This window comes from Cottoperca gobio, chromosome 17 (genome assembly GCF_900634415.1).
Source record: "Cottoperca gobio chromosome 17, fCotGob3.1, whole genome shotgun sequence".
NCBI lineage: Eukaryota > Metazoa > Chordata > Actinopteri > Perciformes > Bovichtidae > Cottoperca > Cottoperca gobio.
Window position 1 is genome coordinate 8,502,948 of NC_041371.1, and position 14,769 is coordinate 8,517,716.

A 14,769-nucleotide genomic window follows, 5' to 3' on the forward strand; every position below is an offset into this window, starting at 1 on the left:
CTCTCTCTCTCTCTCCATAATGAAGTTACCCAAGGTTGACCCAAGGAAGGACACTGTACTGTTCCTATTTTGTCATTAGCTGTCAGGGTGACATTTCCCTCATCTCAGTGTCCGAGCAGAGGATGAGCACCAGGTCCCCTCCCACTTTGTGCGCCGGTCACTCTCTCTCTCTCTCTCTCTCTCTTGGCCCTCGCTGACTTTAAAGTCTAACTTTTGTGCATATTTTATGGCGGTTCTGTAATTTCATGCTGATGTCTGTGTGTGTGTGTGTGTGTGTGTGTGTGTGTGTGTGTGCAGTGCAGGTTATAAAATATACAAGCACTGGTACGGAATGACCTCATCTGCCAGGCCAGTGTTGTATTGCCCAGAAATTGATTGACTATAAGAACCCAGTGGTGCAATGCCCTCCTCCTTATCTTAACCTGCTGTGTGTTGCAAAGCACACAGACAAGATCATCCCGAGGGAAATGAGGCAGCTGTAAGTGAGCGCTCTACTCACATATCCAGTTCCCCTTTGGGAGTGCTTGTGATGGATACAATGTAGTCGTCACTTCACCTGGAACTGAGCAGAAAGTATTAATTGTGCGGAGACGGGAACCAGAGAAATATTTAATGACCATCCAGTCAGCCGATCTGATCGATGCGTTGCTGTGTGTATATACGTATGCGTGACTGTTTGCATGTGTTTTGAACGAGACAAATAAATACTTGTGGCGTCTCGCTCGTCTCTGCAGTGAGCTTATTAAGGCAGCAGATGGAGGACAGATCTCTTTGGATTGGTTTGACAACGACGACAGCCTCTCTCATCCCGACCCCGCCACCAGACCCACAGTCCTCCTTCTCCCCGGTCTGACCGGCACCAGCCGAGAGTCCTACATCCTGCACATGGTCCAACAGAGCCGGGATCTAGGCTATAGGTAGGTGGTCTTTGACTGGATACCCTTGGCAGAGGTCCATTCAGGGCACTGAAACACACAACTGACACTTTCTGTTCTGTACCTTATGTTCTAATTTGTCAGTCATGTAGCATACACATATTTTGTCCAATTTAAAATTCGAATACCTCAGCAGTCGTGCCAATATTGATTAAAAGGTGAAAACCTGAAAGTGTTATTCCGATAACGTTTCGGCCCTCAGATCTTGTCAAATGCGCCTTTTGCAATGATTTTGTAACTTTTATGCCTCTGTGCCAGTGGCTTGGGGTTATTTCAGGTGAAGTGCACAAATAAAGTGGGCAACTAAGCTTTGTGTCGAGAGCTGCTTTTGTAAATAGGCAAACGTAGCACAAGCTTGAAGAGTTGCAGAGGGAGGCAGTTTTCCCCCCTTTTCTCCCTCTCCAACAGGCCCCTTCTTCTCTCTGTGTTCTCTGCACTCATTCTTTCACCCAGATTTGGGAAAGCACGGCAAACTCAGCATCTTCCAGCCCTCACCCCTGTCTGTGTAGCTTAATGAATTACAGCTTATCCCGGTACAAGCTTTGCAGCTTAGCCCAGACCAGCTTCCGAGTCTATGCTGCAGCACACACACACACACACACACACACACACACACACACACACACACACACACACACACACACATCTCCCCTCACATCTAGCCCCACCCTGCTGCTGAGGTACACCAACCAAAACAGCGGGACTGTCTCCAGATAATAGATGAGAGGAGGGATGCTGATGTCTTTGCTCTACAGTACAAACAGAATGCTCTTCACACAGCTGTGCCTTCCTGCACATCTCATCATATTCCCAGTTCAGTTTTTTTTTTTTTTTTTTTTAGTAAGAAACATTTGTTTAAGGGAATTTGGGCCACCGTGCTCCTTTGAACATCCACATCGGTAACTTGTAGCAACAACATAAAAAACCAGGCATAAGCTTACTAGAGCGTATAAATGTGTTTCTGCCGTGCATATTTTCTTCTTTAAAATAACATACAATTGTGGGAAATGCCCAGAGCCCCAAGGTGACTTATATAAAATGCTTGTTTTGTCCCACCACGAAACAAAGATGTGCTCATACATGTTCTGTTGATTGACCAATCAACTCATCCTTTCAGCTCTATACATTTCTTTATCCATTTCAGTCAGTAGATGAAGTTTATGTTTTGTGTATTTCAGATGCGTGGTATTCAACAACAGAGGGGTTTCCGGTGAAACGCTGCTGGTAAGAAACTTAACGTGTCATAGTTTTCAATCTCTCATTCTTTGTTATTTCATTTCTTAATTTGTCTTGTTCATATTCAAAACACAGACATATGTACAGGACGGAAGGGAACGTTGAGGACGGTTGGTTTCCCCATCCGTCAGTACGACAGCTTGCCAGGAGAGTTGTCCTTTTCAACGCTTCAGCCAGCGCAGAGCATGTTTATTCCACACGTGTCACAGGGGGAGCCCTAAGCGGATGCTGCACAGACAATGTTGTTGCACAGCAGGGATTAAGTTACAGGCAGATACTGTATTTTAATACCGAGCCAGAGGAATATGACCTCGTCGAGCACGTGCTGTTCTGACACCTGGCTTAATATCTCCTCATACACCCGGGTATATTTAGCCAACAAAAGGGGCCCGAGCTCTGATAGCGCATAGCATTCCCCCTTTAGTTTCATGTCTCCCGTACGTCTTTGGAACAATGGCACATTCTTTATGGACCATCATACCACTTCCATAAAGAGATCTCATTCATAGCACAGGCAGGGGTTGCTCACAATCAATCTAATGTTCCTCTTAGTGGGTGTAAATCTGAGTCTGTGGCTGATCTGTGACCTGCTGTTGTCTTTGTCATATTCTGTCTCAGCTGCAATAACAAAAAAGGGTAAAAGTGACACTAATGCAAAGTGTCTAGTGTCAGTTTGAAACATGTTTTCTTGCTCATATGCAGTATTTAGTTTGCTCAGCTGTCCTCAGATTTGGAAAAAAAAATAACCTTGGCACTGTACCAAGTGGTGGTGGCAAGGCGGGAACTTTCTCCCTCATTTGACATAGCGTAGGCATTGTGCTATACTCTATGCAAATGATGTAGCATTTGTATGCTTCTGTGAGCGTTTTCTCTGTGTCCAGTTAGTGTGAATATCGGCCATTGTTTAAATAGGCCAGCGCTATAGTTTAGAATGACCCGCTGTGTGATAGATGCCCCCCCGCCTCAAAGACCGTCCTGAGTGCTCGTGCCCTATTTCTAGACTTGTTAAAAGCCCTTTACATTAAACTTTACTGAGAAGCTTTGCGGTGTTCTCCAACTACTGGTATTATATAATATATTATATAATACATATATACTGTATATATATTCTTTTAGATATCTTTATGGCGTATGTTATAATTAAATGTGTAACTTTAGCTGTTTCACTGCAGACTCCAAACGTTGTGCAAGCCTATTAGAGGAGCCTGAAGAGAGTAGGAAAAAGGGAATTTACTTCTCCTGTGTTTCTGCTTGAATCTTAATGAAGGTTCTTGTAGAGATGAAGAGTCAACAGCACCCTGTGAGACTTTTTGTTTTGTTTTACTATGTTAAGTAACCTGCTCTGCCTGACAAACTGTTTCCAGTTGAAAGGGAAGTTTAACCCTTTACCCACAGATCACAGATCAGGGTTCAATTTTCACCCCTTATCATAGCCGGAATAAATATTACCGATAACACAGTAAGGCTGTAAAGTCAGAACTTTGCAACATAGAGAAAGATTTCACTCTTTATTGTGCCTGCCAAATGAACTATTTCAATTACATGCAGTAGGTTATAGAGTTAAAAACTCTTTTGTTAACACCTTTACTCATTTATACGACTCATGTAGAGTTTCTTTGTGAAACTGCTTATACATCAGAGGACGGTGTCCATGGTTGTGAGCCTTGCATTCTTCCGCAGCACCACTTTGAACCCACAATCCTGATGGGACTTGAACCCACAATCTCTGACACTTGAGGTCAGTGCTTTATCCATTAGACCGCTGGTGCAGCCGCTGGGAAGCCAGTCTGCATTAGGCAGTATTCAGTAGTAGTAACACTGACACTAAATCCCTTTAAAGTTCCTTTTCTATAAACTGGGACGGCATCTTTTGTGTGAAGTAGAACTAGGGAAGTAAGGAAAGTGTTCACTCCCCCGCCTGATGTTTTCCATTGTTACCTGCACTTCAGAATAATAGCTTGGTCCGTCAAACATTATGCAAAAGTTTAAAAAAATGCCCGAAGCCTAGGGTGACATCGTTAAATGTATGATGTCGTCCAAACAACTCAAAGATTTACACTTTACTATTGCAGAAGACAAAGAAAAATATCAAATATTCATGTTTGGGTAGCTGGATCCAGTGAATATTTGGCTATTTTTGGTTGAGCGATGAATTTATTATACTGTAGTTAACTAATCATTTCAACTCTATTTTGATTTGCCTTATATATCACATCTTGCATCGCTGCACAGCACAATGACTGATCCACTCTAAAGATGGCAAATAACATGTGCAGCCAGCAAACAGTGATAGACTCAGCTCCACTCACTTTGCTGCTATCGCTCTCTGTAAATAACAAAGGTCCTGATGTCGTCCAGGGAGATTGTGTCCGGCTACATAACAATCTGTCAGGTCTTAGTGTCCACGTGTGCATGTCCACTGTCTTTATCTACTGTATGTGTCATGTCTGTCTACTGTATATTATGCTGTATTTGTTTCTTAATATTCACCTTCATAGGGCTCAAAGTTAATGGAAAACGCAGCGTTTTATTTTCAACAATTAACAGAGAAACAGAAAGAAAAGAGTGACTGTTGTCTTCCGGTCCCATCCAGACGCCGAGGACCTACTGCGCAGCGAACACAGAGGACCTGGAGACTGTTATCGAGCACATCCAGAGGACTCATGAAGCTGCTCCAGTCATGGCTGCTGGAGTGTCAATGGGCGGGTAATGAAGCCTCTCACTACCAGCTGACAAATAAAAATTAGGAACTGCAATAGCCCGAAATCACCTGACATAACATAATCCAGCATTAGTAAAGTATTTAGAACTCACTCACATTTACTAATTCAGTTCGTCTGTGACCAGAAGGACAAAAGGGGCAAACGATGTCACGCTAGTATGTCTAACTTTCTCTTCTGTGCAGCAAATACTTTGTGTTTTGCTTTACATATTAAACTCTCCCAATGCTAATGGCTTTATAGAAGTGAAAATACCTGATATTAGAATTTCATATGGGCACAGTTTTATTTTATTATCCTTTACTATATTGGCAATGGTCTCAAGAATCCACCATCGTTCTGGCTATAGTGCCGTTTGTATGGTCCCAGTTGGTCGGTGCAGCATGCCACAGCGCGGCACTAATCCATTGAAGTGAAGGATTGGTCAGGAATGGAACAATTTCCAATCCCTATTTTTTCCCCCATCTGTCCCTTCCTCTCGCTCTCTCTCTCCATTTCCAGGATGATGCTGGCCAACTATTTAGGGCGCAAGGGTCGAAAGACCTGTCTGAAAGGGGTCGTCGTCTTCTCAGCAGGCTGGGATGTGTTTGAGTGCACCGCTTCACTGGAAAAACCCCTGGACCGCTTCCTCTTCAACTCCTACCTCACCAGCTGCCTACAAGCCTCTGTGGACAGGTCAGCCAGGGCCGCTAACTCACGGCTAGTGCTAGGCGCTAAATGTTTCGGGAGCTTGGAATAACTTCTGTTTTATGTATTTATTTATTGTATGTGTTAATCAAAGGTTTGATTTTTGCAGTTCAGTTTAACAAGAGAAAAATACTGCTGCTGTGTTTTTTTAGAGTCTGGTAACAATTAGCAATTTTAAAAGCCACAAGACATGTGTATTAACATGATATAGATGCACAACAATTCTTTTGTGGTACTACTTTGAAGGTTGACCTTGAGTGTTGTTTCATTACGCTGTCACAATCTTTTTGTGAGCGACATTTCCAGCTGCAAATCATTTCACCTAACTAGTAGTCGGTGACGGTGTTATTTCTAATCTCCCCCGCAGACACAGACCGGTGCTTGAAAAGTGTTACGACATCGATCATGTCATGAAGGTCGGGATTAGTTTTAGTGACACTTGGCCATAAATGCTAATCTAGTTAAACGAAGTAGCCACAACTTTAATGAATTTACTCTCACCCTACAGGCGAAGACCATTCGTGAGTTTGACGAGAGGTTTACCTCCATAATGTTTGGTTATTCCTCCAATGATGACTACTACCATGATGCTAGTCCTGTCCACAGGCTGAAGTCTGTGCAGGTGCCTATGCTGTGTTTGAATGCTGCTGATGATGTCTTTTCCCCGTCTCACGGTGAGTCCCAGTCTGTACAATTTGACTCCAAAACCTAATTATTATGCAATGAACGCATGAGGAAGAATGAGAATCTAGAGAGGGGGGGGGGGAGAAAAAGCACCTCAATTCTTTGTTTCCTTTGCAGCCATTCCAGTTGAGGCAGTGAAGCAAAATCCCAACCTGGCCCTGCTCATTACCTGTCACGGCGGCCATATTGGTTTCCTCGAGGGCCTGTGGCCTCGACAGAGCACTTACATGGACCGAGTCTTCAAGCAGTTTGCTAAGGCGGTCATCGAACAAGGCACCGGACTCCAAGACCTCTCCTGATAAGAGAACTTGACAAAACACCCCTCTAGTTTCTCATTTCCTTCCTTCCTTTAATCTTTTCTTTCATTTTTGTCATCCATCTTTTCTCACTGCATTCCATTTTTATTCCATCCTTCCTTGTTTTTCTTTCTACCTTCCTTCCTTCGACCTTTTTTTTAAACCTCTTTCACCCTTCAACCCCTTCTTTCTGTATTCCATCCATCCTTTATTCCTTCCCTCTCTACCTAAACCTATTCTTCCTATTTCCTTCCTTCCATTGACTTTTTGTTTTTATCTTTTCCTTCCATCCTTCCGTCCCATTCTTCCTCCTGCCACGAGCAAAAAAACAACATTTGAAGAGTACATTTGAATGCAACAATGGGGTTGCATTCAATATTCATTTATTCATTCCATGCAGTTAACAAGTAATTGTATATAACGCTCTCAGTGGTATGCTTACTAAAAAAGAAACAAGCATAGCTGTTCATGTCACTGTTGAAAAAATGAATCTGTGCCCATCTTGTTCAGTTGCTTTAGATAGCTAACAAATTACTATTATTCAAGTATTGTACATGAAAATCCAATCATCTTTGTTCATGAACCTTTAGTACTTATATCAGTAGGATTTTAGCCCTCAGGGATTGTCTTTATTTACTCATACTTCCTGTGTAAATTTGTTTTGTCAATCATCCTTTAGTTTGCATTTTCCCTGTTAAAAGGTAGACGTTATTGTCATATGGTTGTTTCTTTTCTTTGTAATTAATAGTTTGACATCAAATTTGCTTATTTGCTTTCTTGCGGAGAATTAGAGGAGAAAATAGAATCCAGTTCATTAAATATAAAGCTACAGCCAGCAGCTGATTAGCTTAGCGTAGCATAAAGACTGGAAGCGCGGGGGAAACAGCTAGCCTGGCTCGATTCAAGGTGACAAATCCCAGCGATGTGAGGCAGGCAGATTTTTTAGATCCCTGCTTGCAGTCTTTACGCTAAGCTAAGTTAACCGTCTGTCTCATATTTAACGCACAGACATGAGAGTGGTGTCGATCTTCTCTTCGCGAGAAAGCAACTGAGCGTATTGCCATGTCAACATTTTCCTTCCTTTTAACCTTCTGCATGCACTTTTATTTTTGCACATTCTACCTTTACGCACACCAAATAGTTCTACAAATGTATAATATGGAGAATAATTCATTAATGACAAGGAATGTGAAATTGCACTATTTTAGTTGATATTACCATGCCTCTAACTCCTTAATGCAAGGCACTTCATTTCATTTGATAAATGAAAGAACACCCCAAAGGCCGAACAAAGCAGTATATGAATTCCATGAGGTTTCTTTGTAAAAAACAAAACAAAACAACAGTCGGTGGTTAGTTGTGTAAGTAAGTCTGAGGGTGCTAGATACAGTAATGTGAATGAAGTAAAGCACCCAGAGAGACGGATAATGTACATATGGGCTGTTTGAAGTGGTGGATGTTCCTTTACAAGATGCATAGTATCGTTAATGGAACCTGGTTGTCAGTCGTTTATCGGTTTCGTTTCGCCAACAATGATCAAGGGGCTGGCTACCGCGTATGAGTTGGCAGTCGATGAATCGATCAAATCTGACCGGCGGCCAGACTTTCAGTAATGCACTGCATGAGGGATTTTGACTTCCTGTTCCTGTGGAATTTTGATGTCTGTTTGTTTTGCCAAGTTGTCCATTGAGTAAGCATGTGTCTCATCGTCATGTCCTAAACCGTAACATCATTTCTGTAGCACAAAGGACATGTTTTTTTTGTTTTTTTATAGGCTGCTGCATTTCATTTTGTACACTACTTAAAAAGAAGAAGAAAAACATTCTGTCTAACGTGTGTGCAGCAATAAGATTAAAACATTAAAGAAAATAGTCTCTATAGCATAATTACAAGTATATGCACAATATCACCATGAGTGTATAATGCTGTATTTAATACATTATTAAACAGAGTATAGGTCCATTTGTCTGCTGTCTCAAGTGATTCTGCTTGTAATGTCTCAACAGAATAATGGTGTCGGATTGCTCGACTGCCAAAAGTACTGCATGTTAAAATAATTGACTGCAATAGCCTTTTGTCAGCAGTTCTCTTTAAACTCTCTCTGTCTTTCTTTCTTGCTCTATCTGCCTACAACAATTGGGCTTTACACCCAGCTGACTAAACACTGATACTATCCAGACTGCTAGGTCAGAAGCTCATCAGTCACGTAAGGATGTCAAGCTGACACTAGGACTCCACCCGCGGTCAAAGACTCGTCCCCTGAAGTCAAGGCATTTGACAGTCTACCACTTGAGCTGGCTTACTGCATGACCAGCGTGTCAATGCAGGGTCACACTCCTTCTCCTTCTTACATCACAGTATAGGGTTTTGCTCTCTGGAATTGACTCACTCTACACTCACAGGCTTAGCTGCTGATAGGATATGCATAGCTGCAGTAGTGGATGTGATCCACCAAAGGCGAACAGTAATCCCCCGGCACTCCACTTACCTTCACCCCCCCAACCCCACACACAAAATAAGCCCACAGACAGATGAGCTTTGGTTTTAGCTAGATGGTTTATGGAAGCCTGAGAGTAATTAGAGTAGCCTGCCAAGAGGGATGAGTGATTTACTGTTGGTTACCATCTACGAAAATTGATATTGTGTGGCAGGAATCCCTCTTATCATTAATGTTGTGGATATCTCCGCGTGAGAATGTACACTGCGTAATTATATAGCGATAGATCAATAAACAAGCAATGTTCTTAATGTTAAGTAAAGGATATTTCACTGTATTATGATACAGTGACACTTTTAATCACGTCAGTGTTTGAAAGTTGTTTAATAATAATTACTGCGTTGCCTGAGGACTTCGTCATTGAAAGAAATATGTCAAAATTATCAAGAGACATTTTATCCTTTTCCATTAACGGATTTGCTAAAATAACAGCTAAAGGAAAGTGAGCACCACATGTACATGTACAGCATAAAATCACAATCTTTACGTATTGTGTGGTTGAAGTCATAAAACAGTCAATTACCCTTTGCCCTCTTTCTAAGCAGGGGGGTTCTCCAGGTTCTCCAAAGGAATCACTTCCATCTACAATTTCTTGGGGATTGCACAACACCTCTCTGCTTTTCTCAAAAGAGCAATTACAAGGTGCAATAATCAGCATGGCAGTAACTCTGTCTTGCCCTCTCTTCTTTATCCTGTCCTGTCCTGCAGCTGGCTGAAAATAGCCCTGTGTTATATCACACAGGGGTTGTAGGTTGATGGAAAGTGCGCTCTAAAATTACTTTGCAGGAGCTGAAATAGTTTTGTCCCTGGACCAACAATGTCCCTGTGCCCTTATAGTGAAAGCCAGAGAAGATCTTAGCCTCCATTAAGAAGCCATTTCTTGATAACGAGAGAGTCATTGTGCAAAGCCACAGCATGGCTACGGAGGTGTTGAGGTGAGACAGATATTAGGAAAGTAGGCGACTAGGAAATGAGCAGGGTGCTGGTATTTACTCTTATTAAACAGAATAAGATAAGATCTGGGATTGAATGGATGCAAAGGAGAGCGAGAGGATTATAAATCACAGGCTACAGACAAGGTTGTATATGCAGCATGTTCTCATTCTGCATATAGACTTCAACAACATGCTTGAGATTTGAATTTGAATGCTCTGCAGGCACATGGGAAGCACACCAGAGCAACGCAGAAATCCTTCAAACAGATGGATATCTAAGTTTAAAAGGGCACTCGGCCAATTTCACACAGAGTTCAGTTTACTTATGACAGCCTGTAAACACAGCTGTATTAGTTATTAGGAAATATTCTTGACTTATTCGACCATTTTCCTTTAAGTAGCTAAAAACATCTTATTCTACTCTAGTTGATAGAATCTATATTCTAATCCACACAGCTGGAGCGTGTACAAGGTGTAAACCATTCAAGCATGGGGGAAAAAAGAGACGCGAATGATTTTCGAAGTCATTTTTTTATTACATTCATACATTTTCAACAGCAATAACATGGCTCTAATGTCATATGTTCACAGCCCACAACCACAATGGTAAACATGAGGTAGATCACCCAGACACCAAGGCTACCACTGGGCTGCACATGGTTTTCAAACAACATTTCAGTGAAGATTGTGAGAGCAAGTTGCATATTAAGTGTTCAATTATTTAAAAGAAAGACACATTCTATGGACCATTGGAGTTTAAGTTAAAGTTTTTGATCACCAGTCTTATATTTGGACTAATTTAAGGGGTTCATTTAACAATGGGAATTTTTTTTTTTCTGCTGGCAACTTGTTTAGTGCAAGTTCACATTTCCTCCCCCCCCCCCCCAGTGACATTCAGTAGATCTAAGAATCATTCATTTTGGTCATGTGCAAAGCCTTCTTGGATGGTTTTGAAAAGGACGCACTCCCTCGGTTTAAGCGAGCTTAGCATGCAATCAAATATTATACTTCAATATGATTATCGGTCCAAAATGCTCGTCAAATAAATAAGAATCCCTCGTGGACCTGATTTTCATTTTCAATAAAAATCCAACACAAGAACAGGAAGGGATACAGACACATGGTTAAGGACACATCTAGGTAGATTCATTTTGCATTTGCAACGAAACATAAAATGCAGAAAGACATCATAACCAAAAATATACTGGCAGAAGTTACACAAGACTAAAAAAACATCAGGAACCCTCAGCGGTTAAGGGAATGATATAATATATTAATAATGTAAACAAAGCTTTAAACAGTACAGTAGTCCAAAATCCAATTATTTCCTTTTGCTTCACTCAGACAAACAACATTTCTTCGCCTCACAGTTAAAATGGTTTCTTCATTCTCATTGGTCCGAAGAAAATAGTGACTTATGCAGTGACTCTATGAGACGTCACTTAAGGCATATTCTTTGGACAACCCTGCACAGAAACATACAAAAACATTCTACTTTCAAGTATATGAAATGATCTGGTCAGCTGCTTTCGACAGTGTGTAACCCTTTCCTTGATTTTCCTTTGTTTTGGGGACAAAAGGTGGCAGATTGTGAGCTCAACGTGTGGACGGTAGACCAAGACTATCAACTCACAATCAGCCTCAGGACATTGTAACAGGAAGTGAAATCCCAGGCACAGTTAGTAGCAGAATATTTGGCAGTGAAGAGGCTTGCTTATTATATAGCATTTACTGACGTAATGTGATTATGCTTAAAATACCCAGTATTCAAGTCAGTAAATTTATTTAGAACATTCCAGTAAATCTTTTTTTTTTTTTTACTTCCATGTTGTTCTGCCTGATGGGATTAAACATTAACAGATAAATGGTAAAAGTAAAACCTGTGGTAAGTCAGATAAGTCTGTTCTGGACAACCAGACCTCCGTCAAAAGTTGTATATTCAAGCCATAATAGAACATTAACACCCTACATTCTTGAAAGGACACAACTTGTACTTTCCTTTAGTTGTGAACAGTCTTTGGATAAATGATTGTATCATCTAGACACTAAAAACCACCCTTACACAGCTCCCCGTCAGAAGGATTATCGATGCCACGTAAATATCTTTAGAGGCACAAGAGAAAAGGAGTCCCAATTTGCAGTTTAAATGATTGACGATAGAAATCCAATAGGCTACAGGCCAACCTCTATGTTCATACTTCTTTAATGTAGTGAGCTGACTTGTCAATGAGCTTTGTGGAGTTTGAGAGGCAGAGCCGGTGACGACGGACACGGAAAGCGACGGGGGAAAAGGCAAGGTACAGCTGAGAATGTCTTTGGTGCCAACAATGCCAACAATAAACGGTGAACTTGGAGAAAAGCTTCAGCGACCTCCCTTTGGACCTCCCTTTAAAACCCTGAGATAAACATGTATGTTCAGAATAAGACATACTGCAGTCAAAGCACATATATGTATGTACACATACAATCTTCAAACGGTCTCATCGTTGGTCTGAGATCATCCATCAATGCGAACAACAAAGCAAATAAATTCAGTTTCAGCTGTGCTTTCTTTTTCTCACAGCGAAGTCTTTCTCAGTAGAACACGAGCTCAAGTCGGGAACAAGCCCAGCTTCAAGCAAAAGTTAAAAGAGGCACTGACCCTCTTCAGAGTCAGGCATAGTGCACTTTGGCAGTACAGATGAAAAGGGGAAAAGCCCCATTAGGTGGCCGTGTGTCCACTTGTGGGGCACTTTGGATCTTGTGGTCCACATATCTCCTCTGACCTTCCATTGGAATGGCAAGAATTGTGATCGCTGTCTGTTTTGGAATAACATCTATCCTCATTTCTGATTGTGTTTTCTGCAGCAGAGCGGTGGACCCAGGGATGTGTCAGGTTCAAACATGGCGGCCAGTCAGAAAGTAGAGGGGCCGGTCCTCGCTGCAGTTGGCCGTCTGAAACTCGTCCCGCAGGCGGAATTGCCACTCGTCCTCCAGCTCAAGTCGGACGATGGTCTGACGCAGGGAACTTCGGTCCTGGCAGATCACACAGAGAGTGGCACCTGTGGACATGGGGTTAACAAAATCAGAACTGCTAGTAACCCTTAACCGAATGATCTATCTTTCACTATGTCGATGGAACTTCTCCACGATCAAGTTATTGTGAGGGTTGTTTTCTTTACAACCACAACCGCAGCAGTGGCAATAACTACGACTTCACTGATGTGTCACCTTTGAGGAAGCGGAATTTCTTGAGGAGTCCAGAAACGACGAAGGAGTCACAGAGGTAAAGCAGCAGGCCGCTGAACAGCAGCCCCTGATGGTTCAGGTTGGTGGAGTGTGGACGAGAGTTGATGTAGCACACAGAAATCTGTCACACAAGATATGACAAGATACACATCATTAATTCCACTCGAGCAAACTAACGGAAACATGAAGTGCGTATCGTTTAGGACACAATTAATGAAATGATCATTATGAGCCTCGTTAATCCCGTGGGGAGCTATTGGGGCTGTGCATTGTGTGAATCGTGATTTATTCCCATTGCAGGAGAAAGAACAAGCACAAGAAATGTGTCGAGGCGTGCAAATAATAAAAGTTGTGCAGAGCGTGTCACCTCATATGTATAAATATGCACTGTTAGCATTCATTGTTTGCACATGTGCGTGTATGCAGGTCAGAATGTTCTAAACCAGATGGTAAAATCATGCTTCCCTGTGTGTAAGGTCAATTCTACAAACTTCAGGCTTATGAAAACCTGTGACATATACTCAGACACCTGAAACAGAAGTACGGTCTGTACAAAGGTTTTAACACGAGTTTAGACATCTTCCTATGGGTTCAGGTTGAAGGAATGATGCTCATAGTCTCCTCTCCTGTTTTATCAGCTACAACCTCCCGGGAGCTCTCACCTCCGGGCTGATGTTGAGGTAGCTGTCGATGGACAGAACTGGGTTGTTTCTGTTTTGAACGGCCTTTGGAAACAGTCTGTGGCTGCAGCTTTGCAGGAACCTTTCAAGCAAGAACTGGGCCGGGGCGTCCAGGAGGGTCTGCTCGCTGTCTGGGGCGCAGACGTACTGCGACGGGCTGATTGCGGTGAGGTTTTCCATTTCCTGGGGAGTGAAGGAAGCGTTTCAGTTGGTGTTTCATACGAATAAGCTCAGTAGAAAACCCACGTACAAATGGTTATGCGGTGTACCAACACGACGCCTACCATGAGTTTAGGTTTGACCAGGAAGTCTTTGTTTCCCCCAACTGGAATGTGTTTCTTCATGAGGCTGAAGTAGTTGAAGCGACACAGCAGCAGCCCACTGCTGTTCACCCTTAAATTAAAGTCCACCTCCTCACAGCTATACCTGCACATAGGACCAAAACCAGAAGATTAAGACAATGCACGAATCACCAAACGTGTGACCGATTGTTAGTCCTCTTCTAACTTACCGATTAAGGTCATATTGAACATTCTGCGTCAGGTCCACATTAAGCATGACACAGTCATGGAGGTGACACCGGCTGAAGGGGTGGCTGGGAGACTTGCGAGGCAGGCTGCTGCTCCACCTGCGTGTACCGCATATTGCATACAGGGAGATCTTCGGTGTGGCTTCCATATGCTGCAGCACCGTCTTTAGAGACACATTGGTTCCATCTGATGTCTCACTGGGAGAGCAAAAGCAGGACAGGGCACATGAGTATCTTGTCCTTTAACAAGAGTCTCTAAATATTACAACATACACATTTTCAACCCCGGTAAAGCTGAAGAATAATCATTAACGCTAAAAACGGAGCAATTCCTCTCTCTGT

At 42.3% G+C, this 14,769-nt stretch overlaps 2 protein-coding genes across 4 annotated transcripts in view; one reads left to right on the top strand and one right to left on the bottom strand.

Moving 5' to 3' along the window:
• Window positions 1-681: 681 nt before the first annotated feature.
• On the top strand, window positions 682-8,520 carry abhd3 (abhydrolase domain containing 3, phospholipase; the record flags this gene model as incomplete). Its single annotated transcript, XM_029454112.1, has 7 exons — window positions 682-917; window positions 2,114-2,159; window positions 4,765-4,877; window positions 5,393-5,566; window positions 5,946-5,994; window positions 6,087-6,252; window positions 6,380-8,520. Coding segments are annotated over 7 exons (966 nt in total), but the record flags the coding sequence as incomplete, so codon positions are not given.
• Window positions 8,521-10,502: 1,982 nt separating this feature from the next.
• greb1l (GREB1 like retinoic acid receptor coactivator) overlaps window positions 10,503-14,769 on the bottom strand; it is a 43,634-nt gene continuing 39,367 nt past the window's right edge. For all 3 annotated transcript variants that reach the window (XM_029454098.1, XM_029454096.1, XM_029454097.1), the window contains 5 exons: window positions 14,410-14,625; window positions 14,183-14,324; window positions 13,881-14,081; window positions 13,201-13,339; window positions 10,503-13,031 (listed from right to left, as the gene is read on the bottom strand). In XM_029454098.1, the coding sequence (XP_029309958.1) occupies window positions 12,868-13,031; window positions 13,201-13,339; window positions 13,881-14,081; window positions 14,183-14,324; window positions 14,410-14,625 (862 nt within the window). In that variant the 3' untranslated portion in view covers window positions 10,503-12,867. The remainder of the gene's footprint in view (window positions 13,032-13,200; window positions 13,340-13,880; window positions 14,082-14,182; window positions 14,325-14,409; window positions 14,626-14,769) is intronic.